Source organism: Aotus nancymaae, unplaced genomic scaffold, assembly GCF_030222135.1.
Source record: "Aotus nancymaae isolate 86718 unplaced genomic scaffold, 86718_ANA_hifiasm-v0.15.2.pri h1tg000022l_1, whole genome shotgun sequence".
NCBI classification, from domain to species: Eukaryota; Metazoa; Chordata; class Mammalia; order Primates; family Aotidae; genus Aotus; species Aotus nancymaae.
This window is the reverse complement of record NW_026988435.1, coordinates 44,116,751-44,143,608: the sequence shown is the minus strand read 5'-3', so window position 1 is coordinate 44,143,608 and position 26,858 is coordinate 44,116,751. Positions and strand designations below refer to the sequence as shown.

The window sequence follows — 26,858 nt, the reverse complement described above, 5'->3', positions numbered from 1 at the left end:
GCATGCTTGTATGTATTTGGAGACAGAGTCTTGCTCTCTGTCACCCAGGCTGTAGTGCAGTGGTACAGTCATGTCTCACTGCAGCCTCAATCTCCTGGGTTCAAGGGTTCCTCCTGCTTCAGCCACCTAAGTAGCTGAGACTACAGGTGTGCAACACCATGTCTGGCTACTTACAAACAAATTTTTTTAGAGACAGGGTCTCGCTATGTTACCTAGGCTGGTCTTGAACTCCTGGCCTCAACCATCCTTCTGCTTCAGTCTCCGGAGTCACTAGGATTACATGTATGAGTCACTGAACCTGGCTACATTTTGTTTTTTGTTTTTTTTTTTGAGACGGAGTCTCGCTCTGTCACCAGGCTGGACTGCAGTGGCGCAATCTCAGCTCACTGCAACCTCTACCTTTCGGATTCAAGTGATTCTCCTGCCTCAGCCTCCTGAGTAGCTGGAACTATAGGTATGTACCACGCGCAGCTAATTTTGTGTATTTTTAGTAGAGATGGGGTTTCATCATGTTGGCCAGGACAGTCTTGATCTCTTGACCTCAAGAGATTAATTAAGAGCAATAGCCTCAGCTATCTCCATCACTCCACAGCACTCATTCCTTTAGTGAGATGTCATTTATTAAGCGGTTACAATGCTGCACGTGCTGTGCAAGAGCCTGGACATACAAAAGAAGTATTCGACCCAGACCTTCCCCCTCTGGGGTCTCATAATCGTGTAGAGGGGAGGGAATACAAAATACAAATTAGCAAAGAATGGTAGCAGTATCTTAGGACACTGTGACTGTGTGCTACGAGCCCCAAGGACTGGAGAAACACCTTTTCATGAAGGTCAGGGAAGAGCTGCGTGTGGAGAGAGCTGAGCCTGTGTGGACCTCTGATACATGCTCTGGTGCTGGGGGAGTACAGTAAAGTTGGACACAGACAGCAGCAGAAGAGTCTGGCCCCAAAGCAGAAGCAGCATCCTGCACCGCCTCCCCTTACAATGAATGAGTACGCACAGGAAGACAACCACAGGCCTCGCCACACTTCAGTGGATCTCTTCACTGGAGAATTTACAGAGTGCATGCCGTGCCTGAGTGAGCCGGTAAATCCTCTCCTTAAGAATTCTTCTCCTGGTGGCGGTCTCACTCTGCTCTTGAAGCAACCAGGAATAGCGATCTTTTTCCTGCAGTATCTGCATCATGGCTTTCTGCAACCAGTCACCATTCTCTCGGAGCATAAAATACTGAATTATGAATGGGATCTGGTTGGCGAGACGTTTGCTGGTCTCCTGGAAGAGGGAGTAAGAAGGGTTTGCTGGAGTGGTCTCAGTCCAAGGTCTGTGGTTGTGGAGAGAAGGCAGGCATGGCGTTCTTGGGTGCATATATGGTTGCCTTGCTAATTCCTGGTGGTCCTGCCCACCTCCACTCCAGTGGTCAGCATCAAACCCCATGAAGGCTGTATCTGCACTGACCCCTCTTTACTTCCAGGTATCCCCTCTAGCACTGAGAACCCCCCTGGTAGGCTAGCAAGCCCATACCACCTCTGGGCATCCCCACAGCTCCTCCCTGCTGGAGAGACCCCCTGGCCCAGGACTCCCTTGGCTCCCTTCTGGGGTGCATCAGGGCCGTTTCAAATCCTCCCCTCATTCCATCTTCATTGGCACAGCCAGTTTGCCTGGCAGCCAGATGCCCATGGCTGGAAAACCACTCTCTATCCTGATGGAGAAAGGGCTTCGGGAGATAGGTGTCTTTGCAGTTTAAAAGCTATTTTTCCTTCCTGGGCACCCTGACACTTGCATATTGGATGGAGAGCCAGAAGCCAAAAAGTTCATTGGGTCACAAAATCTAGGGAAAGGAAATTTCATTCCTATCTATCTTGTGGGGCTGGCGAGTGTAACATGTTGGTGCCTTCTGAACACCAAGGAAGGCCGACTTATAGCCATTATCGTTGACGTTTGCTGTATTTGACTGTATTCTGATCATAGCAATTTTGTAATTCATGTACTGCATGTGAAATATAAAGAATTTTGGGGTCAGAATTAATTTTGAGTACATGCTCTGCCACATTAAAAATTGGTTGTGGGCAAATTAATTAAAAGTACCTTCACAGGGTTCACGTAAACTTATAAATGGAAGATGTATGAGTAGTTTATCATTGTACAAAAGGGCTTAATACACTGTAGTGGGCCCTCCCTCCATCCCTCAGCAAAGCCTCTCTAGGTTAGAATAGCCCCTGATCAGCTCTGCAAATGCCAGAGAGCACTGCTCCTGCCCCCTTTCCCAGGAACTCACCAAGAAGTAGGCGTTCAGGTGGACACCTATTTCGGTAATGGAGGAAACTGAAGACCCATCACTGGAAAAATGAGAGTCCCCCTTCATCTTCTGTAAAGGCTTCCCCATTGGGTTAAAAATCTCTTCTCGGACTTTCTTCAGAACAACACTGTAGATCTGATCTTGACAAAAAACCATCTGCTCCATTCTGAACTGAAGTTGGACCATGCTTTCTGCCTTTTCTGCGTGTTTCATTTTTATGTCTTCAATCTTGCTCTGGTTAGATAAGAAGGACAAACACATTACTCTTTTTCCTCTTTCCTGTTGGCTTACACAAACTCAGAAGTACTATTATGTTAAACTCAGAATTAAAACTCATCCAAGGTCAAAGAAGTGCTGAAACTCGAAATGGTAACTTTTAGAAAGTGCCGCTTCTCCCTTTCTGTCCTTATCAACCCAGTCTCCTCACTCCCCCTGCAACATGCCTTCTCTCCTGTCCTTTCTTTCTCTCTGCCCATCCCTAGTCCCTCCCACACCACCAGCTTTCTGCTCCCTCAGCAGGATCAGGCCCAGTCCATCTGTGGGGATGGTGTCAGTCATTCCTGGGGCTCTGCTTCTGCTGGAATGGTTCCAGTGCTGACGAACACTAGATAATAGTGTGATATATGTGTTTCCCAGGAATCACCCATACAGTCAAGGAAGAAAGAGGTTGGCCGGGTGCAGTGGCTCATGCCTGTAATCTCAGCACTTTGGGAGGCTGAGCATGTGGATTACCTGAGGTCAGGAGTTCGAGATTAGCCTGACCAACATGGTGAAACCCCATCTCTTCTAAAAAATACAAAAATTAGCCAGGCATGGTGGTGTACACCTGTAATCCCAGCTACTTGGGAGGCTGAGGCAGGAGAATGGCTTGAACCTGGGAGGTGGAGATTGCAGTGAGCCAAGATCACGCCATTGCACTCCAGCCTGGGCAACAAGAGTGAAACTCCATTTCAAAAAGGCTGGACATGGTGGCTCATGCCTGTAATCCCAACACTTTGGGAGCCTGAGGCAGTGGATCACCTGAAGTCAGGAGTTGGAGACCAGCCTGGCCAAAATGGTGAAACCACGTCTCTACTAAAAATATAAAAATTGGCCAGGTGTAGTGGCAGGCACTTGTAATCCCAGCTACTTGGGAGGCTGAGGCAGGAAAATTGCTTGAACCCAGGAGATGGAGGTTGCAGTGAGCCAAGATGGAACCACTGCACTCCAGCCTGGGTGACAGAGTGAGACTCCATTTCAAAAACAAAAGGAAAGAGGTGATGTAGCAGAGAAGAGTCACTGCCACGGACTGAACTGTCCCCCACCCCCCAATTTACATGTTGAAACCAAAGCAGAAGGTAACGGTATTGGGAGGTGGGAGGCAATTAGTCATGAAGGGAAGCCTCATGAACGGGACTGAGGCCCTTATAAAGGAATCCCAGAGAGCGCTCCTTCCACCGTGTGAGAATACACAGGAAGGTGGTGGCTGTCTGCAACCGGAAAGACAGCCCTCACCGCAACCTGACCAGGCCCAAACACTGATCTCCCAGCCTCCAGAACCATGAGAAACAAATTTTTATTGTTAATAAGGCACACCCTATCTGTGGGACTCTGTGATAGAAGCTTGAACTAAAACTGTCAAGTCTTGGCTTTGAGTTCTTTTTTTTTTTGCTTGAGACAGAGTCTCACTCTGTTGCCCAGGTTGGAGTGCAGCGGCACGATCTTGGCTCACTGCAACCTCCGCCTCCTGGGTTCAAGTGATTTCTGGCCAATTTTTATATCTTTAGTAGATACGGGGTTTCACCATGTTGGCCAGGCTTGTCTCAAACTCTGCCCGCCTTGGCCTCCCAAAGTGCTAGGATTATAGGTGTGAGCCCCCGTGCCCGGCCTAGGCTTTTGAGTTTCAAAGAGACTTTTTAAAACTGAAAGGGGAAGCGGTGAGTGAGAGTGAGAGGGTGAGTTTCAGAGGTGAAGTTTCACGCGTGCTGCTTTTTCTCTCTCTTTTTTTTTTTGAGTGTATGTGGCAACTGTGAAAAAAAAATAGAATCTTAGGACCCGAAACTTACTATGCCAAAGGGAAAGTGAAGCTTGGGGACTGGGTCACACAAGAACTGCATTCCTTTTGTTCCCAAACAGGCAGCTGTGATTTCACGTGAGCACTTTATCCCATGTAAAATGTGGATTTACTGAGCGTGAGATGAACGCATGATTGACTTTCCCTCCACACCTTTCTTTCTGCATATAAATGTAGATTCACTGAGTGCTGGTCAGAGCCTCAGGGGAGTGTGACCTCTGCCTCACTGCCTAATCTCCTTCCTTTTTATTTCCCCACCTGCTCGCTCTTTCCCCTTTAAATCCTGAAGTTCCCCGACACCCTCTTTAGGAAAGGCACAGGTCTCAGTTCGCACTGGGACTTGCATTTCTTTTTCCCAGGTATGTCCCTGGCCTGGGCGAAATAAACATCGGATGGAGGCAGATCTGCCTTAGTCACTTTTTGGTTTACACAACCATGGACAGTGGACACTGGGAGCAGAAGTGGCCTGTGCCTCCCTCCTCAAGATTTGTGACACAGGGGGCAACAAGACCCCCAGGCTCTGACGTGGCTGAGGGGACTGCGCAGGCCATGGCCTTGGGGAGCCCCGCAGGTGCTGGCCCGGAGCCAGGAGCTGCTGTAAGGCTGTGTGTATCCAAGGGCGGCACGAAAGACGCGAAGACCCTTGGTGGACGCCAGAGTTCCTGTGGCCTAGAACAGTCAGGCAGGCAGCAGAGTGCTTCCTGTGTCCCGGCGGGGCTGGGCAGGAGCTCAGGGACCAAGGGCTCCAAGGCCCGGGAAGGACAGTGAACATCTTGGTGGTTGGGGACCAGGCAGGTCACCTGCCCCATGAGCAGGCACCTGGGACCCAGGCACAGCCCCTGAGAAAGTGGGCGAGAGTCAGAACTGAGATTTAATTTTCACCAACAGGCAAAAAGCGTGACAGAAGAAATTAATTTACATTACGGAAAAATGATGGAAACTGTCTTTCTTGCTTGCCTGCACTATGGAATGAGATTTCAGTCCAACAGCCCAGGCCTGGGCAGAAGAGAAATTTTATCTAGAGCCCAAGTGGCACATCCCCTCTCTTGGCTTTGCTGAGGGGTAACTCAGGGTGAAGTAGAGAGTTGTTAAGTAGAAACCCACAAAGCTATGGCAACATCTTTGAGTCAAACATACACATTTGGGAGCAGGAGTAGTAGACGCTGCTGTGCTTTGTGCTTGAAAAAGACTCAGCCTGCCAGCCAGTCCTCAGTGCAGCGCCACGTCCTGCGTGAGGTCATGCAGAACAGATGGCAGGGCACGGGTCTCCTTTCATTTCTCCTGGGGAGTGAAGCCTACTCCTGAGCAGAAGCCAAGCAGGCAGGTGCTCCCAGAGTCGCCAGCCCCCCCAGACCCCCAAACCCCGCCAGTCCCCACAGCCCCCAGCCCTGCCAGCCAGCCATTGCATCCTTGGCCTCATGGTTTTAAACCACAGTGACTATTCAACGTCTCTCAAAGGTTGAACAGCCGGTGGTCCAGGTGACTAGCAAGTGAGCTCTGGGCGCTTACCTGAGCTGTTTGGTTAAGGTTGAAGAATTCGCTAAAATGCTTTTTGGCCACGTTAATGAAAGCTTGCTGGACAATTTCTGACCAAAAAAAAAGGAGAAGAAGAAGAAAACATCAGTAAAATGTAAGCAGAAATGAAACTGGTTACAGACACAGGGAGGATAACTGATGATACACTGACCCATTCGAGGAGACTGAGTTCCCTAGACCTGCAGACCAAGTCAGGAGAGGGTGGGACATCATTCCAGGGGCAAAGACAATCCAGCCCCCATGCAGCCTGGGCAGGTCCTGTCCAGTTCCCATGCCTGCGTGGAGCCTGTGTTCTCACCATGTTAGCATCTAACTATTCCTTACATCAGGGGCCCCCAACCCCTGGGCTGGACCAGTACCAGTCCGTGGCCTGCTAGGAATCAGGACGAGCAGCAGGAGGTGTGCAGTGAGCTAGGAAGCATTGCTGCCTGAGCTCCCCTCCTGTCAGATCTGCGGTGGCATCAGTCTCATAGGAGCACAAGCCCTACTGTGAACTGCACACGCGAGGGATCTGGGCTGCACGCTCATTATGAGAATCTCATGGCTGACCATCTGTCACTGTCTCCACCCTCAGGTGGGACCGCTGAGTTGCAGGAAAACAAGCTGAGGGCTCCCAGTGATTCTACAGGACGGTGAGTTGTATGATGTATTATTATATATTACAATGTCATAGAAATAAAGTGCACAATGCATGTCATGCAATGGATCATCCCCAAACCATCCCTCTTACCCTTCACCGGTCTGTGGAAAATTGTCTTTCCTGAAACCAGTCTCTGGTGCCAAAAGTGTTGGGGACCGCTGCCTTACACAGCTGTGTCAGGAGCTGTGTATGATACAGATGAAGCGCATGTGCACCCTCGACCTTCCCCCCAGAGACGAGAGAAACCATCCTTGCCACCTCCTCTATGTGTCTGAAGGACAGCGATGGAAAGCGCCTCTGGCACTCAGTGTGCTTTCCCATCTCCTGGAAACCTCAGTACAAGTTCTCACGCAGAAGGTCAGAATCTGCAGCTCTGACCAGCTCCCAGGCCTTGCCAGTGCTGCTGGCTCGCAGACCACTCTGAGTAGCAATCTAGCACACCACTGAGAGGGTCTGCAGGCTGTGTTTGGTAACTCCATTCCAGTCTCTCCCTGCAAGGCATTGGGGTCTATGGAAGGTACGAGACTGACGGTTTGGGAGTCCTGCAGGGAAGTCCTCACCCACGGCTTTCTGGAGCATGCTCAGGGCGGGCTCCACCAGCTGCTGGATGTACTGGTGCACGATGGTCTCAAACGTCCCGTAGTTGACAAATCCCAGAAGCTCCCTGCCTCGATACTGCTTTTCATATTTTTCAACTTCTTCATGAATAATATTTTTAACTGCAACATCAAACAGACCATCATGGTAAATTCTAATAATTCTGCAGATGTCGTAAAGCTGGCAACAGTCCTTTGAAGGCCTGCTCCCCACTGTACGCAGAGTCAGTGTTGCAAAGTGGAGTTTTGTTCACAGTGAGAAAAATATTCATGGTCTAATAACAGGAGTTTGAGAAATACTGACTTTTGGGAAACAAAAATCTTATTCTATGAAAATAAGATTTAAATAATAAATGTGTTTCAGTTGAAAGTCATGACCCCAAGAGAGAAGTTACTGTTTCTAACTGGTAGGAAAAATCTGCTCAGAGGCCAGGCGTGGTGGCTCATGCCTATAATATCATCTCTTTGGGATGTGGAGGTGGGAGAATCACTTGGGGCCAGGAGTTCGAGACCAGCCTGGGCAACATAGCAAGACCCTGTCTCTACAAAAGCAAGCAAGATTAGCCAGGCATGGTGGTGTGTGCCTCTAGTTCCAGCTATTTGGGAGGCTGAGGCAAGAGGATCCCTTGAGTCCAAGAGTTCGAGGCTGCAGTGAGCCATGATCACACCATTGCACTCCAGCCTGGGAGACAGTGAGAGCCTGTCTCTGAAAAATAAAAGCAAAAATAAAAACAAAAATCTAATCAGTTAAAGGAATATGGGAACAATCTTGTACTACTCACCTCTCAAGCATGCAGCCACAGATTAAAGTTAGAGGGATCTTACCAAGGAGGTAAACAGTGCTGTTTTCTTAAGTGCCAGAACAAAAACACAGCAGCACACTCACAATGTGTCCCCACCCAAATCTCATCGCGAATTGTAACCCCGTGTATCAAGGGAGGGACCTGGTGGGAGGTGACTGGATGAGGCTGGTTTTCCCATGCTGCTCTCATGATAGTGAGTGAGTTCTCACAGGATCTGATAGTGACTCACATCTGTAATCCCAGCACTTTGGGAGGCTGAGGCGGGCAGATCACCTGAGGTCAGGAGTTCAAGACCAGCCTGGCCAACGTGGTGAAACCCCATCTTTACTAAAAATACAAAAACTAGCTGGGCGTGGTGGTGCGCAACTGTAATCCCCGCTACTCAGGAGGCTAAGCCAGGAGAATTGCTTGAACCTGGGAGGCAGAGATTGCAGTGAGCTGAGATCATACCACTGCACTCCAGCCTGGGCAACAAGAGCGAAACTCTGTCTCTAAATAAATAAATAAAGTGCTTGGCAGCTCCCCACTTGCTCTCTCTCCTGCTGCCTTGTGAAGAACGTGCTTGCTTCTCCTTTGCTTTCTGCTAAGATCGTAAGTTTTCTGAGGCCTCCCCAGCCATGTGGAACTGTGAGTTCATTTAACCTCCTTTCTTTATAAATTACCCAGTCTCAGGTAGTTTTTTATAGCAGTACGAAAATGGACACACACACACACACACACACACACCCTACTGGCACCTGGGCTGGAGCACATGGGAATTAGAACTTTGCCAGATGAAGCCAGGAGGCTGTTATCAAACCAGGAATCTCTCTGGTCTTGAATTAGGGGCAAAGAGAAGGGCAATTGGGATGAGTGGAACTGTTTGGGTGACGGGCACATTTTAGCAGTTAAAAACTGCTACTTCATCTAGTCTTTACTTACTGCTAAAACTAGATCATCATACCCTAGACCTTCCAGAGAGGGAGATGGTAAATAATTTCATGTGAATTCCCCTCTCCCCTGGTCCCCTGGCACCCAAGCCAAGCTCTGATTCAATATTACCAAAATGAATAAGCATCCACGTCACTTTTTCTACCAGGCTGATGTTTAGCTGCTACTAATGAAGGCTGCAGGTCTACTGTGTCTGCAACAAGCACCATGGCCAGCTGGCAGGTATGCACTCAACTTAATGGTGGCTGGAGAGCCTTCATGTGGGGCTGGCCCCCAGGGTCATCTGGACACCTGTTTTGGGCACAGGCTTCCTCAAGGCACTCAGGATAGTGGCCCTGAGGTACCCTGAGCTGCTCTGAGCATTCCTTAGGTGGATACTGAGTGCCATTTAGCCTCAAAACTGAGAAGCAAGGCCAGGCACAGTGGTTCACAACTATAATCCCAGCCCTTTGGGAGGCTGAGGCAGGTGGATTGCTTGAGCCCAGGAGTTCAAGACCAACCTGAACAATGGTGGTAAAAACCTGTCTCTACAAAAGAGTACAAAAATTAGCTGGGTGTGGTGGTGCACGCCTGTGGTCCCAACTACTCAGGAGGCTGAGGTGGGAGGACCACTTGAGCCCAGAAGGTTGAGGCTGCACTGAGCCATGATTGCGCCACTACACTCCAGTCTTGACAATAGAGGGAGACCCTATCTCAACAAAGCAAAACAAAACCAAGAAGCAAGAGGACCTCAGAGGCAGTAGAACCGCCCTGTGTTGAGTTGGTGAGGTCGATGCGCCATATTTCCGGGTCTTGGTAGTTGACAGGCAGTTGCTAATTACTAAGGGTCGCATTGTCTTAGATGGGCGTGTTCACCTCTTGGCACACTGGTCATGTGCTGGAAGTAGCCTCTGGTCTGGATAAACGCCACCCTGTTTTGCGGGGAGCCCTGCCCAGAACTCACCTTTTTGGGTGTTGGCTGCAAGTATGCATACCCAGTTTTTAAACTCCTCTCTGATTTTGTTGTATAAACGGGTCTCGTTCTCCCTTACAACTTCTTCTCCTTCTATTAACTTTTCAATGTCCTGATTAAACATCTTGATTTTCTGAAAATGATATAAAGTCAATAGTCGGTGCTGAAACCATCTGAAAGAACTGGGACCGGCACTGCGAGGAATCATCCGCCCACCCGCCTCATCTCACGGGTGATGAAGGGGAAGGGCAGCTGCGGGGCCACCGGGGAAGCACCAAGTGCCACGTGGAGTCCTGCGGAAATCCTCACCTCAATCAGAAAAAACATCTTGTCGGCCTCCTGGCTGGGGATGTCGGCCCCGTAGCGCCGCAGTTCCTCCGTCGCCTTCTGGTGGCTTTCCCTTATTTGCTCTTCCAACAACGGGAGTGATTTCTGAACAAAACAATTGCAATCAATCAAACTGCGGCTTAATGAGATTGGCCAACAGATTTCTTCAGTATATGGATAGGAGCCTTTTAAAGCATTCAGGAGGATCTGGAATTGTTGATTTGCAAGTTTCAGTGAGATAGAAACTGACCGAGGAGCCCTACGAGAGTTTTGCATGCAACAGGCACGTCCCGCGGCCTGGACGGCCAGGCTTGGAATTTTGAATTCTGTTGTGCAATTGGAGTGGTGAGGAATCGGGTGGTGGACTTTTTACTTTTGTTTTTTGGTTGTTGTTCGATTTGGCGTGGTGCCTTGTATTTCGAGAACAAGAACACTTGAATATAATGTGCAATGGCTTTAGTAAAATGGGTTTTTGGTGACAATTTGAGTGTTATAAATTGGAAAACCCTGTGTCTTGTGGTTGATGTCACACTCCACACCTCATTTCATCCCCACACTGTGGTGCACTGTCTCTTTCTTGCCAGAGAGGAAACTAAGGCTCAGAGAATCTGATTACTTGCTATCTTTGCAGACCCAGTGAGCAGCAGTGTCGAACCACACCCTGCCCACCAACTCCCTAGTCCTGCTCGTAAACGCTGAGGTGAAGACATGTCGGGGAGCAGTGGCCCCAGCTCCTGCCCTGGTGGACGAGGATGCTGCAGCCCCTGGGCAGGGGGAGCTCCCTGGGACTTGGAGGTGGTTTGTGAGTCAGCATGTCAAGGTAAGACAGGTTCATGCCAGGAAATTGTTAAGGTCTCCTAGGTTCTTTTTTGGGAGACAGTTTGTACCTGTAGGTAAAATGTATTAACTTCTGGTATTTCAAATTATCATTGTGATAATTGAGTTGATTTTTTTTAAATTATAAATTTTAAATTAAAGCATTTGTGTTGAAAAAGTTATAAAAATGCAACGTTTTTATTTTTGCAAAAAGATGTTTTTTTTCAGTTAGACAGGGATATACATTTCAGAACCCTCTTCTTCAAACTTAGTGAATCCCACTGGAATCAGTGATCCTCAAAGCATGTTCCCAGGAACACCTGGGAACTTAGACATGCAAATCCATGGGTCTTACCTGAGACCTTCTAAGTCAGAAACTCTGGGGCTGGAGCCCAGGAATCTAAATTTTTTTTTTTTTTTTTTTTTTAGATGGAGTCTTGCTCTGTCACCCAGGCTGGAATGCAGTGGTACAATCTTAGCTCACTGCAACCTCCACTTTCCAGGTTCAAGCAATTCTCCTGCCTCAGCCTCCCGAGTAGGTGAGATTGCAGGTGCATACCACCACGCCTGGCTAATTTTTGTATTTTTAGTAGAGACAAAGTTTCACCATGTTGGCCAGGCTGGTCTCAAACTCCTGACCTCAGGTGATCTGCCTGCTTCAGCCTCCCAAAATGCTGGGATTACAAATGTGAACCACCGGGCCCAGTGGAATCTAAATTGTAACAAACTTTCCAGGTAATTCTTGTGTTCCTTAAAGTTGGAGAACCACTGGCTCCTTCCAACCAAATATTCTTTGAGTACGTGCTTCCTGGCTCAAGTAAGTCATTGCTTTTGTCTGATACATAATTTAGCATGAGCCAAGTCCTAGGATCTAGAGTCACCTTTGCTCTAAGGGTCAGTTGAAATCTTCCCACGTTGCTTAGCCTCATTAGTGAAGGTTTAGGCAAGCACTAAAAATATTCGATTTCTCAATAAACCAAAGTTTTTCTATAATTGATGATGTCATGAGGCCCTTGTCTGTAGTTGTCTGCTTTAGAGAATCTGTGAAAATGGATTTATTTCTTACAAACTGATTTTTCTTACAAGTTTGAGGCTAGAAGAAAACTTTTTTTTTTTTTGAGACAGAGTTTTATTCTTGTTGCCCAAGCTGGAATGCAATGGCATGATCTTGGCTCACTGCAACCTCCACCTCCCTGGGTTCAAGCAAGCCTCCTGCCTTAGCCTCCTGAGTAGCTGTGATTACAGGCATACACCACCAAGCCCGGCTTATTTTTAGTAGAGATGGGGGTTTCTCCATGTTGGTCAGGCTGGTTTCAAACTCTCGACCTCAGGTGATCTGCCCACCTTAGCCTCCCAAAGTGCTGGGATTACAGGCGTGAGCCACTGCGCCTGGCAAGAAAATTTTTTTATACCAGGAAGTGTTAACAACATATAGAAAAAAGCAAAGTTGCCCCCTCAGCGGTCCCTCCTTTTTGCTAAACTGGTATTGTAATTTATTTCCTTCTCTTTTTCTTTCCCCCCATTGACCAGTTCAACCCTTTGTTTTAACACTATGGACCTGTTGCTTCCCCAGTTTGGAAATTCTTCCTGTGAGTCTGTGACGGTGAGCGAGACAGTTTTCAGAGGGTGCTTGTTTGCTTGTTTGGACAGACCTGTGGGGCATCTTGGCCAACTCCAGACTAAGAGAGTGACTTGGGCATGCTGTATTTACCGCTTGTCGCCCCACCCATGTGGCTCACTTGGATGTGCATGATGAGTTCAGTGGTAAGTCTTTCTGCTAGTCGAGGAACCGTGGCCGACCCTTCCTCCAGGAGAACTCTGAAACGAGACAGACCATTCACGCATTCAGGATGCACCCGTGTGACCATCTTTCTGGTACCGGACTTCATACGTGATAGGTGAGTGCAGCTCCCTGGGGTAACACGTGCCATCAGAAAAGCCAGGTGGTTTGTGAGAAAGACACCTGCCACCAGCCTGTACCCAGGCAAGCATGAGCCAGGAAGCTTCCTTCCTTTCTCCCTTACTATTATCCCCACAAACTTATGAGTTAGGTCATGTTAGCTACAGGAAAACAAGCCCGGCCTCATGGAGGTTAAGTGACTTGCCTAGATTAGTGTTTTATTACACGGTGCTTACTAAGTGCCAGGCACCAATCGAAGGGCTTTATAAATATTAATATATTTAGTCATTTAACAAACCACTTAAGAGCAAGAAAGGCTGAGGTGCAGAGAGGTGAAGCAGCTGGCTGCATTTGCTTGGTGCAGCCACACAGCAGGCAGCGGGGCTGCAGCGTGCTTGCCAATAGCAGGAATTCAGGAAGAAGCACGCAGGATTACTCCCCAGCACTGCCAGCGCCTCTCACTGCAAGGGCTGGCTCCCAGCAAGTGGGCAGGCAAGGATTTCAGATTTCCAAAGACCTTGAGAAGTGATTTGCAAAGGGAGAGGACCCTGGACTGGCAACATCAGCCTCAACCAGAAGGAACCTGTTACAACAGGAAGTCTCGGGCCCCTCCCCAGACCTCAGGGCAGAGCAGAGCTAGCGCAATTTGAAGGAACTCTCCAGAGTCTGCTGCTCACTCAGCATGGAGAACCATGGGCTAATTGTTTTGAAATCTTCCTCCAGCTCAGGGAGGAGAGTTTTCTCCTCCTGACCTCCAGTGCTATTGAAACCAGTGTGTTTCATCCACTTAGAGCAGGAGCAGAGAGAAAGAAAGAAGGAACCGGGTGATGGTTACTGAGTCTGGCTGTTGGCGCTCAAGACCTTTGTGTAAATCGTGTTTTTTAATCCTAACCACAATCTTGCGAGGCAGTAGTAGGATGCCCTGGAGAAGATGGGAAAGCCAAAATGCAGAAAAGGGGCCCATGTTGCAGATCACATAGTTAGCAAGCAGCAGACCTGCTCTGCTCAAATTCAGTTTTCCCATGAGCTCTCCTTCCAGCAGGAGTGACCTCTGTGCGCCCAGATCCTTCAGGAATAGCAAGTTTTTGAATGAGGGGGAAAAGTGCTCCATTCAGTGGGAAAAAAATCCCAGTGTCCTACAAACTACAGAGTCTCCATAGGACAATTTCTATTTAATACAACCAGTTAGTGTGCAGGCTCTAAACATGTGGACAGTTCCACAGAGCAGGTTTTCCTGTGTGCTATTTACAAAGGTAAACACGGGTTTCTGGAAGTTAGGAGCTGTTTTCAGTCCTGTTCCCATTCATTATTTGTTTGACCCCATTATGCTTATCTATGAAAATGGGGAAAGCTTCACCTGCCTTATGTATCTCTTAATATAAGGGCTTAAATCAGAAAGCAAGTGGAAAGATTTTGGGACACCAAAGTGTTCCATGCTTTATGTCATGACACATTCCAGTCTCGAATCAACACCACCATCAGAATCTAAGACACGATAATTTGTCTAAATAAGTCAAGAAATTTAAGACAAAAATTAGGTGAGCATAGGTTCTGCTACCTGGTGTAATTTGTATACAGTTTGGTCATCATCTTGGCCAACTCTGGCAGGTGGGCTGGCTTCCATGGAGTCTAATTCTAGGGCTTTCCAGAAGAGTCTCACCTGAAATACGGATGTGTTTGAAAGAATATCATTTCCTTCTTGGTTGCCTCTGCCAAGCTCAGGTTATTGGTGATCTCCTGCTGGCCCCGGCACTTCACGATCATGTAGCCCTTCTTGAGGGGGTATGTGAGGTTCCGAACCACATTCATGACACCTTTTTCGGTGCCCCTGTCCATTAGATCTGGTTTGGTCAGGATCCCTGTGAGACGGTTGAAGAAGGGAAATGGAAAGGTCAGTGATCCCCTCAAATAGGTTTCACTCCTACCGCGCTCTGGGCTCCTTTTTTGGCCAACAAGGTCTCCTGCAGCCTTGATCCTCCGGTGCCTCATTCCACCCTCATTCCCTCATCGCCTTCTTCTTTGCATTTCTGTTGGCTCACCTCCTCACCCCCTCACCTAGTTCATTCAGTCTCCTGGACAGTTGACTTAACAAATGTTTCTTGGGTGCCTACTGGGTGCCCAGCACCAGGGCAGCAGGCATGGTTCGAATGAACCGCTCCACGTGCCATGCTTCCAACAGCGCCTCATTCCCTACTGAAGGGAGCCCCTCTCTAGTGTTTCCTACATAGACTCACTCTGCCCCCTCTGTGGCACCTCCTCTGATCTCCTCCTCCCCACTTTCCTCTCCTCCTCCTCTGCCCCCACTCCTTCCTGCTTGCATTGAATTGAAAACTTCGAATTGCGAGTGCTTTTTTTGGTTTATGTTGCTTGAGTGTCAAATTGCCGCTGCATTTCTTGTTTGTGTGTGTTGAAAAGGTGAATGTCACCTTCTGCCATTTTTTTTTTTTCTGAGATAGAGTCTTGCCTGTCACCCAGGCTGGAGTGCAGTGAGTCACTGCAACCTCCACCTCTCCGGTTCAAGTGATTCTCTTGCCTCAGCCTCCTGAGTAGCTGGGACTACAGGTGCACACCACCACACCCAGCTAATTTTTGTATTTTTAGCAGAGATAGTGTTTCACCATGTTGGCCAGGCTGATCTTAAACTCCTGACCTCATGAGCCACCGTGCCCAGTTTATCTTCTGCTATTTTGTCCTTCATTTTAATGTATGGGTAAGTCTGGCTCTCTGACCTACCATTCCTGAACCTCTCTCTCCAGATAAATGAATCTAGTAATATACAAGAAATAAAGAAGAATGGATAGTTACAAGAGCTATGCAGAGAGTTAACATACAGTGATGTGCTGGCAAATGACTGTGGGCAGAGGTGGGTGGTGCAGTCTCAGATTGGTTGGACAGGGAGGGCCTCTCTCAGAAGGCAACATTTGGGCTGAGATCTGAATGAAGGGAGGAGTCAGCTTAGTGGGAATGGAGAAGGAGCACTCCTGACCCTGGGTGAGAGGGAGCAGGGACAGCAGAACCATACTGGAGGGCTGTGAGCAAGGCAGAGAGCGATGGGAATGAGATCAGAGAGGCAGGTGGGGCCAGGTCACCCAGGACTCTGTTTTCTACATAAAGGAGTAGGGGGTTTATATGCATGTGAGCTGGCAGCAGGAGAGAATGTAAACAAGGGAGGGGCATGATCTGATTGACATGTTTGAAGGCCAGTGGAGAGGGCACTGCCATGGGCAAGGTGAGTGCTAGAACAGCAGGAGCATGTTTGAACTGTCCAGGCAGGAGACCATGTGGCTTGGCCTAGGTAGTGACAGTGGGGATGGAGAGGAGTGGATGGCTTTGGCACCCATCTTGGAGGCAGAGTCACCAGGACTTCAGATACATCAGACTTGGAGGCAGGGGAGGGAGGACTCCAGTGGGACTGTTGGGTTTGGCTTTAGAACTGGGTGGGCATATGGGTTCTGTGAATGAAGTGGGGAAGCCTTGGGGAGGAGGAGAATTGGAATGGAGTACAAAACCAAGAATTCTGTTTTGGTCATGTTTAACTGGAGACATTGGCCAGACAGCCAAATGGAGTTGTCCAGTGTAGCAAGGTGAGGGTTACAGGTACAGAGTTGGGAGTCACTGGCATGTAGATGGGATCCCAAACCATAGCCAGACAAGATCACTAAATGTGATGATGTGTTCATAGACGGAGAGCCCAGAACCATACTTAGAGGCCTGAGAATTGAAGAAGCAAGAAGACAAGGAGTCTAAGAATGTGACCTCCAGTTGGCCACTGACAGAGGCAACCCGAGGAGGGGGGGAGAGAAGGAACGGGGGAGGTTCAGGAAGGAGGGAGTGGGCAAGTGGGGTGACTGCTGCCGAGAAAGGAAAGGTGAGGATGGAGACGTGGCCATGTGCTCCTCAGTGCAGAGGGTGTGGGTGACCTTGACAGGAGCAGTCTCTGTCTCGAGTGGGGCCAGGAGCTCAGCTGAAGCCGAGTGAATAGGCGATGTGCATTTAGCGATGGCTGTTGGGAAACCAGCTTAGTGACGGCCAGAAAATAGTGACCCACTGTTCTTTATGACACTTGATATTCTCTAAACCACTGTTATATTATCATCAAATTTGCTCTATTCTCATCCTTTGAAAGTATTGTGTAGATAGTCATTCAATTTCCTTTTTTTTTTTTTTTTTTTAAGAGACTGAGTTTCGCTCTGTTGCTCAGGCTGCAGTGTAATGGTTCAACCTCGGCTTACGGCAACTTCTGTCTCCCGGGTTTGAGCAATTTTCGAGCCTCCGCTTCCTGAGTAGCTGGGACTACAGGCACCTGCCACCACACCCAGCTAATTTTTTGTATTTTTAGTAGAGACGAGGTTTCACCACGTTGGACAGGCTAATCTCAAACTCCTGACCTCAGGGGATACGCCCACCTTAGCCTCCCAAAGTGCTGGGATTACAGTGTGGTGGTGTAGGAGCCACCACACCCGGCCTCAATTTCCTTTTTAAAAGAATTGTAAAATACACATAACTCAAGTCTGCAAGGGAATAATTCAACTCATAAAAATAGGATGTTCCCCCACTATCTTCAGTTACCTTGTTTTTTTAAAAAAAATATTTCTTTTAAAAATGGTAATAAAGTATAGATAATGTATATTTTCCTATTTTAGCCAGCTTAGAGTTCAGTGGCATTAAGGACATATACATTGTTGTGTGACCATCACCACCATCCATCTCCAGAACTTTTTCATCTTCCCAAACTAAAGCTCTTCACTCATTAAACAACCACCCACTTCCCCTCCCTCCAGGCTTTGGCAGCCACCATTCTATTTTCCGTCAGCATGTGCCCGACTACTCTAGGGACCTCAAATAAGGTAGAATCATCCAGTGTTTGTCCTTTTCTTACTGAAATTTCATTTAGCATAATGCCCTTGAAGTTCCAAAGGATGCTGTGGTGCGTTTCAGAATTTCCCTCCTTTTTAAAGTTAAATAATATTCTGTTTTACGTATATGCCACATTTTCTCCATCCATCTATCCATCCATCCATCCATCCATCCATCCATCCATCTATCCCATCCAGCCAGCCATCCATCTATCCATCCATCCATCCATCCAGCCAGCCAGCCAGCCAGCCAGCCAGCCATCCATCCATCCATCCATCCATCCATCCACCCATCCAGCCATCCATCCATCTCTCCATCCATCCATCCATCCATCCATCCATCCATCCATCCATCCATCTATCCATCCATCCATCCATCTATCCAGCCAGCCATCCATCCATCCAGCCAGCCAGCCATCCATCCATCCATCCATCCAGCCAGCCAGCCATCCATCCAGCCATCCATCCATCCAGCCAGCCATCCATCTATCCATCCATCCATCCAGCCAGCCATCCATCCATCCATTTATCTGTGAACACTTGGGTTACTCCCCGCTTTGGGCTATTGTGAATAATGCTGCTATGAACATGGATCTGTTTCTCTTTTAAGCCCAGCACACTTTTCTCTATTTCTATACTTGACCTAGAATGCACATAAAATTTGCATTTCTGTGGGATGAAGCTAGAGGCCATTATCCTTAGCAAACTAACCCAGGAAAAGAAAACCAAATGCCACATGTTCTCACTTAAAGTAAGAGCTAAATGATGAGAACTCATGAACACACAGAGGGCAACAACAGACACTAGGGCCTATCAGAGGGTGGAAGGAGAGGATCAGGGAAAATAACTAATGGGTCCTAGGCTTCATACCTGGCCCATGAAATAGTCTACGCAACAAACCCCCATGACACATGTTTACCTATGTAATGAATCTGTACCTCCTGCACGTGTACCCCTGAACCTAAAACAAAAGTTAACAATAAAATAAAATATCCCAAGTTAAAAAAAAGAAGAAGAAAATGTGCATTTATTTTATATTGTTTTGGGCTATACTAAGAGCAGATCATGTATATCCTATGACTATAGTGATTGACTGAATTTATAATAATAATAGCTGGTCGGGTGCTGTGGCTCACACCTGTAATCCCAGCACTTTGGGAGACTGAGGCATGTGGATCACCTGAGGTCAGGAGTTTGAGACCAGTCTGGGCAACATGGTGAAATCCTGTCTCTACTAAAAATACAAAAATTATCCAGGTGTGCTAGCAGGTGCCTGTAGTCCCAGCTACTTGGGAGGCTGAGGCAGAAGAATTGCTTGAACCCGGGAGGCAGAGGTTACAGTGAGCCTAGATCATGCCACTGCACTCTAGCCTGGGGAACAGAGCAAAACTCTGTCTCAAAAAAAAAGAAATAATAGCAAATATTTCTTGATAACTGTTGATTATCTGAGTTTGTGACAACGAGAGGACCAGAAAACTGACTATTAATAAGTAGTACTCAATTTCCTTGGAGATGTTAATATTCAAACAAATCTTTTTTTTAAATTTACTTTTTTACTTTTCTTTATTTTCTTCAGTGTTAACTTTGTTGACATGCTCAGATCCATCTACTGGGCAGAGGATATTACCTACTTCAGCCCTCAGTAAGCCAATTCTAAGGAACAAACAGAATAGCACTTGTGGTCAGCACAGACGCAGGACATCTCTAATATGATATGTTCCAGGACCTTCCAAAGCCATGGGCATCCCTCCCTCCCTTCCTATCCCCTGGAAGCTTGGTTCTTTCTTCTTACCTATGGTCCTGTCCCCCTCGGGGTCCACCTTGTGGGCCATGCTCAGCGCCTCCGTGGTGGCAATGTCCACATTACAGGGAACCACCACCAAGTTGATCGTCTGCTGCCTCTGGATGTACTTCTTGATGAGAGCCTTGATCTGATGCCAAAGAATCACACAAAGAAAGAGCACGTCTCACTTCTGGTCAGCTAACAACATGGCCAGGCAGACAGGCATGATGGCGCAAAGGCAACCTTGTCCCAGAGCGGGACTCGGCTTTGCTGGGCCGAGTCCTGTCCTCGGAATGCCTGCCCCTGTGGCTCTGCCCTGCTTTCTGGTGATCTCTCACTTATCCTTCAAAGCCCATGGTTGCCATGTCTTCTTTCCTGAAGACCTCTGAGTCCTGCAACCAGGGGCAACCCCTGTCTCCTCTCTACATCTCACCCTAGACACCTTGGAGATCCTGCCTTCTATTAGAGTGACTTGTGTCTATGGTGTATCTGACTCAGAAGCCCAGAGATGCCTTTGTGGCCATCAGTGACATCTTATCTGTCCCGGTGTCCCCATGCAGAGTCCAGCATGGAGCCCCAGGCAGCAGGTGCTCAGCGAGCAATGGCTACTCCCCACAAGTTCCCCAGAGGCAGGGCACTCAGATGTTTCCTATGGAGAATATCTTGGCATGTTTATTTCTAATATTAGTGACTTTTTACCTGCAATTTGTTCTTGGAAGGGGTCTAGTTCAATCAGATTACAGTAATCTAATAACATTTCTTAGAATGGACAGGCACAAAGGAGATGTAGGCAACATATGCCTTAAAATGCTGACTTTTAATATGATTTTTCCCTCCAGCAATACAGTCAGACAGGGAAAAAGCTGACACCTTGGGACATAGTTCCCTATATCTTGGCAAAATTTACAAATTGTGCTCAGATAGTGCCCCATATAATTATTTTAAGTTGTGCACAGAAGACAAAAAACCGCACAGCCAAAAATGAGCCATTACGTGTCACATTAGCCTGAGCTAACAATACAGAAGAAATTGAGCAGTGGAGTCAAATAAAATCGTGAAATACAGACAGGCCCAATGAAACCTCGGCCATGAGAACATTTAACTGGCTAAAGTTATAAGCAATCTTAATATTTATTTATTTATTGAGACAGGGTCTTGCTCTGTTGCCCAGGCTGGAGTGCAGTGGTGCAATCACAGCTCACCCCAGTCTTAAACTCCTGGATTCAAGTGTTTTTCCTGCTTCAGCCTCCCGAGTAGCTGGGACTATAGGCATGCACCACCATGCCTGGTTAATTTTTTAATTTTTAATTTTTGTAGAGACAGGGTCTTGCTATGTTGCCCAGGTTAGTCTTGAACTCCTGGCCTCAAGTGATCTGCACACCTTGGCCTCCTGAAGTGCTGGCATTACAGGTGTGAGTCACAGCACCTGCCTTAAGGAACCTTTCTAAACAAGTTTTAATGCTAATCGTCCTTAAATTGAAAACTCTCTTGTTGCGTGAGGCTCTCCTGCTGATGTCTGCCGGTAAGCAGACAGGGTTCTCCAGCTCTACTTCCAGCACTGTTGACAATTCAGAAGGATGACTCTGCCATGGGAGCCATCCTAGGCATTATAAGCTGTCCAGCAGCCTCTGTGGCCTTTACCCACTGGATGCCTGTAGCATCCAAATCACTAGCAAACCCTACCCCTTACCTGAGTTGTGACAAGCAAAAAGATGTCCCGACATTGCCAGTGTCCCCTGAGGGTGCAACAGCTTTGGGCTGGGAATCACCATATTTAATGCACACTCACTCGTGTGCATTTGTGTAGGATCTCAGAGAGTGAAGACGCTCCCCAAAATAGCCTGCCTAGAGAGGGGCGTGCCATAAGGAGCATGTTAGGTGCATGCAGCAAACATTAGCGGTGTCCACCGGGTGCGGGGCCCATCCTGGGGTTCAGAGACTCAGCGCTGAGCATACACCCTCAGGGCCTGACAGCCCAGGAGGGGAGACAGGTAATAAACACTCACAGTGGCGACCTGTCCGGGAGGGCAAGTGGAATGGAAAGGGCCAGGCACGGGGCACAGCGTGTCAGGAAAGGCGGCCCTGTTGGGGTGGCCCTGCAGCAGAAGCCTGCAAGGAATGAGGGGTGCCCTCTGCGGAGAGCCAGGTGGGCAGAGCACTGGGCAGTGGGAAGCGTGTATACACACGGAAGAGTCCAGGCAAGAGTGGGCCGAAGGGACCAAGGGCTGTAGAACTCGGATGTGGTGGTTCTACGGCCCTTGTTAATCAGTGTAAAACTCCCTGGGCTGTGTGGTCTGTTCACCTGCAGACATCAGCAGAAGAGTCCCATGGGTGCTGCAAAGGGACTAAGCACACAAGCAAGAAGAGAGTTTTCAACTTAAGGACGATCAACATGAAAACTTGTTTAGAAAGGTTGCTTAAGGCCAAGTACTGTGGCCCACACCTGTAAGCCCAGCACTTTGGGAGGCCAAGGTGGGCAGATTGCTTGAGGCCAGGAATTCAAGACTCCCCTGTGGAGTGAGGGGCCACTGCACAGAGACAGGAAATGTGGTCCATGAAGTAGGGGGCTTAGATCGCATGGGATCTTGGAAGTTTTACACTGATTGACATGGGAGCCACTGGGGAACTTTAAGGAGTGACAGCATCTGACTTGTGCCTTAAAACACAGGAGCTGTGTTGGGAACACACTTGGGATGGGTGCTGCCGAGAAGAGCAGAGGCAGAGAAACCCAGCAGGAGGCCTGCAGAGGCGGTGACCCAGGTACCACGATGGCGGCGGCTTGGGTGAGGGTGTTGGTGGAGGTGGGGAGAGACATGGGCCTGGGCGTGTTATTTGAAGCAGAGCCAGTAGGCTTTGTAGGTGGACTGGACATGCCATGTGAGAGGAAAAGAGAAGGGAGGGCTGACCCCAGCAGTCATGGCCTGGGCCACTGTGAAGATGGAGGTACCACTGCCTGAGATGGGGATGTCTATGGGGTAGGCAGATGTGGGGGGAAGATCAGGTGTTGCTTGGACCCATTAAGTTTCTGTGCTGATTAGATGCTCAAGGGGAGATGGTGAATCAGCAGCTGGAGATAGGAGCCTTGATTTCAGGGGAGAGAGTTGGGCTTGAAATAACGACTTAGGAATTGCTGAAGTGGTATTTACAGTCATGAGACTGGACTATAGACCAGGGAGACACCAGGGAAAGTTTTCAATGGGAAGAGGGGATCTCTAGGGCACTGCACCATTTGAAGGTCAGGGAAGTGTGTAAGAATTCACGAAGGAGAGACCAGTGGGAGGGAGAGAAAGAACAGAGTCAATGTGCCCAGATGCCAGTGAAGAAGACTTTCAACAAGGAGAGAGTGATCAATTGCATTTGAAAACCAACACATCTGGTGGGTGAACTCTGCCAAGCGCCCATTGCCGGGAAAGTGAAGCCGTACAATAAGGCTGTGAATACAGAAAGGCCTTTCACAAGGACAGTCTGGGGAGACAAATCAGGCCCATAACAGAACCTGCCCCATTCCTTATGAGCATTAGTCAGCTTTCACATGGAGGAGAGGCATGAGCAGCAGCAATGAAATGAAAGACACGTGTTCTTGCTGGGGGAGCTAAGATTTCCATGAGGTCTCAGGAAAATGGTGGGGAAGGCAGGGCACACATGACCAGCAGCATGACCTTGGCAGTGCCTCTGGAAATCAAAGACAATGAAGAGTTTGAGGAGAGACAAAAAAAAAAAAAAAATGATGTGAAAGGGCAGCGGGACTCCAGAAAGGAACACGATTGTGTGCAGGAAGCTCTGACTCTACGACTAAGCTTGTCCAACTTGCCTCATTTTGTTCTTGTTCTGTTTTGTTTTAGGTTTTTAGCAGCCTGAAGCCGTGGTTTTTGGTTTCTGTCTCTAGTAATAAGTGGAAAAGAGGGATGAGGAAGGGGCTTTACTGGCCCAACCAAAAACAGAAACTAAGCACCCATGACTGTATTCTCTCCTTTGGACACCCCTGGACGTCCTGAGGAGGTCAGGCTCCTGAGCCACAGAGAGCTGAAGTTCCAGGGACACGGAAAGAATCAAGGAATTCCCAACAGTGGCTTCCTGGTGCTCAGAGAGGCCACCTGGAGGCCTCAGCCAGGTTGAGTAGGGCAGGGCCATGGGGCTCCAGGGAGTTTGTGGGACCTAGATGGCCCGATCTATGGGAGAGAGGTCTAGGACAGACTAGAGGGGCCTGAGGAGGGTGGGAAGGTGATGGAGAAGGAGATGTTTGGGGATGGATTTCCAGGCTGGTCTTGACCCGAATTCTCCCCCTGCCATAACAGTTCTTACCCCCTGCTCCTTCACCCTCCCAGCCTCTCACAGCCACAATGACAATTTTCATTGCTCCCTCTAAACTCCTGTGACCCTGTTCTCCCATGCAGTTTGCTCTAAGAAAATATAACTTTCTTTCTCTCTTGAAGGTGGCACTTACACCTGGGAAGGCTCAGATGGGGAGGGAGCATGCATGGGCAGACCTCCTTTTATTGTGCTTTGCAGATTTTTTTTTTAAACAAATCAAAGGTTTGTGGCAATTCTGAGTTGACCAAGCCTATTAGTGCCACTTTTCTCAACAGCAATATTCACTTTCTGCCTCTGTGTCTGGCAATTGTTGTGCTATTTCCAACTTTTTCATTATTGTATCTGTTATAGTGATATGCGATCATCAATTTTGGATGTTTTTATTATATTTGTTTTGGGATGTTTGGACCATGCCCATATAAGATGGAGAGCTTAATAAATGTTCTGACAGTTATCCAGTCTCTCTCCCTCTCTCTATTCCCTGAGACACAACAATATTGAAATTAGGCCAATTAATAGCTCTATAGTGGCCTCTTAGTAGAGTGGCTGTATTAGTCTGTTCTCACACTACTCATAAAGACATACCAGAGACAGTGAAATTTATAAAGAAAAAGAAGTCTAATGGACTCACAGTTCCACATGGCTGGGGAGGCCTCACAAGCATGGCAGAAGGCCAAGGAGGAGCAAAGGCACATCTCACATGGCGGCCGACAAGAGAGCATGTGCAGGGGAACTGCCCTTCATAAAACCATCAGAGCTTGTGAGACTTATTCACTATTCTGAGAACAGCACAGGAAAAACCTGCCCCCATGATTCAATTATCTCCCACCAGGTCCCTCCCACAACACGTGGGGATTATGGGAGCTACAATTCAAGATGAGATTTGGGTGGGGACACAGCCAAACCGTCTGTGGCCTTCCTTCAACTCAAAGGAAAAGTTGCATGTCTCTTACTTTAAATCAAAAGCTAGAAATGATTAAGTTTAGTGAGGAAGGCATGTTGAGGCCAAATGCTAAGCGTCTTGTGCCAACCAGTTAGCTAAGTGCTGAGTACAAAGGAAAAATTCTTGAAAGAAATTAGAAGTGCTACTCCAGTAAACATATGGATGACAAGACAGTGAGACAGGGAGGGACACACACACACACACACACTCACACTCACTCACAGAACACTACTTGCAGGTTTATATACTCCATGTTAACAGGGATGGGGCACAAAATACATTCTTCATGTTCTACTTTGACAATTTCAATAACAAAATCCCTTCCTTTGTAATGATTTAAGCAAGAATTAAATAAAAGAAACTTAAGGTAGGACATTTTATTCCTAATTAGTTTTTTTTTTAATTTTTTTTTTTTTTGAGACAGAGTCTCACTCTGTGGCCCAGGCTGGAGTCCAGTGGCATGATCTTGGCTCACTGCAACCTCTGCCTCCCAGGCTCAAGCAATTCTTGTGCCTCAGCCTCCCGAGTAGCTGGGACCTAATTAATTTTTATAAAATACTTCTCTTGTTCACTTGGCAGTGTTTTCATATACTGCCACCCTTTCAGATAGAATTCTTTTTGGTCACCAGGACAAGGCTTGGTAACCAAGCACACTGTACAACGTGCATCATAACTCACTGTTACGGACTGACCAGCCCCATAGGGTGCATGGCTGTAATTATGAGCTGAAAATTAGAAATAAAAGAATGTAGAGGAACAAAGTCCTTTAGAAATCTGAAACATAAATGAAAAGCTGAGAGAGACTGCACACATTTTCCCCCAATATTTAAAACAATGGAAAACTTTTGCCTTCTCAACCAACTTGCTTTTGATGAAATTGTTTGAGATCAAACTGTCTCAGACCAAATCACATAGATCCCCTGCAGAGGAGAGGATGAGATGGCAGGAGGAAGCTGTGTGTTCTGACCCCACCTCTATTAGTCTGCTCTCACACTGCTATAGAGAACACTACCTGAGACTGGGTAAGTATAAAGGAAAGAGGTTTAACTGACTTGCAGTTCCACAGGCTTAACAGGAAGCATGGCTCGCAGGCCTCAGGAAGCTTACAATCATGGGGAAGGGCAAAGCGGGAGCAGGCACCTTCTTCACAAGGTGGCAGGAGGAAATGTGTGTGAGAACAAGGAAGTGCCACACTCTTAAACCATCCACTAGGCCAGGCGTGGTGGCTCATGCCTGTAATCCCAGCACTCTGGGAGGCTGAGGCTAGTGGATCACCTGAGATCAGGAGTTTGAGACCAGCCTGGCAAAAGTGTTGAAACCCCGTCCCTACTAAAAATACAAAAATTAGCCGGGCCTGGTGGTGGGTGCCTGTAATTGCAGTTACTCAGGAGGCTGAGGCAAGAGAATTGCTTGAACCTGGGAGGCAGAGATTTCAGTGAGCTGAGATCATGCCATTACACTTCAGTTTGAGCAACAAGAACAAAACTCCATCTCAAAAACAAACAAACAAACAAACAAACAAACGAAAAGTCAGCTCTCACGAGAACTCCCTCACTATCACGAGAACGGCATGGGGGAAAACACTCCGATGATCCTATCTCCTCCCACCTGGTCCCTCCCCTGTCGTGTGGGGATTACAACTTGAGATGATATTTGGGTAGGGACACAGAGTCAACCGTATTGCCACCCAAGGATCTGTTGCAGTCTCTGAGAAATCCCACAATTTGATGGATGAATCAGCCACCCTCCCAGAGGGCTAAGAAATATGGAATTCGTCACTTAGCTCAGCAAGGGATATGAGCTAATTACCCTGTTCTCAGAGAGACAGAGAATGGTGATTTGGATGTTGAAAAAGAAAGGATAACCTCACTAACCAAGATTCTGCCCAAAACAGCAGAGCTAGTGGAGGTCCCACCCGGGGGGCTCTTGGACCCACCCCTTAATTCAGTTGCGGTCGGGTTATCAACACTGCCAGTGTCTCCCATAAAATGGAAGGAGCCAGGAAAGTGGCCTCAGATTTAGTATAGGAGGGCCTTATCTCCCCAGCCTTCCCCTGCCCTAGTGTCCACTCTGTCTCCTTGATTTCCACATGAGCTGGCTTGGCAGAGCATGACAG

General features: G+C 47.9%; 1 protein-coding gene across 2 annotated transcripts in view; it reads right to left on the bottom strand.

Annotated features, from left to right (window-relative positions):
- Nucleotides 1–417: 417 nt before the first annotated feature.
- MX2 (MX dynamin like GTPase 2) overlaps nt 418–26,858 on the bottom strand; it is a 49,260-nt gene continuing 22,819 nt past the window's right edge. For both annotated transcript variants that reach the window (XM_064380167.1, XM_021669412.2), the window contains 9 exons: nt 19,498–19,636; nt 14,510–14,708; nt 12,689–12,767; nt 10,116–10,238; nt 9,798–9,939; nt 7,086–7,244; nt 5,859–5,935; nt 2,276–2,530; nt 418–1,272 (listed from right to left, as the gene is read on the bottom strand). In XM_064380167.1, coding sequence (XP_064236237.1) covers nt 1,030–1,272; nt 2,276–2,530; nt 5,859–5,935; nt 7,086–7,244; nt 9,798–9,939; nt 10,116–10,238; nt 12,689–12,767; nt 14,510–14,708; nt 19,498–19,636 — 1,416 coding nt within the window. In that variant the 3' untranslated portion in view covers nt 418–1,029. The remainder of the gene's footprint in view (nt 1,273–2,275; nt 2,531–5,858; nt 5,936–7,085; nt 7,245–9,797; nt 9,940–10,115; nt 10,239–12,688; nt 12,768–14,509; nt 14,709–19,497; nt 19,637–26,858) is intronic.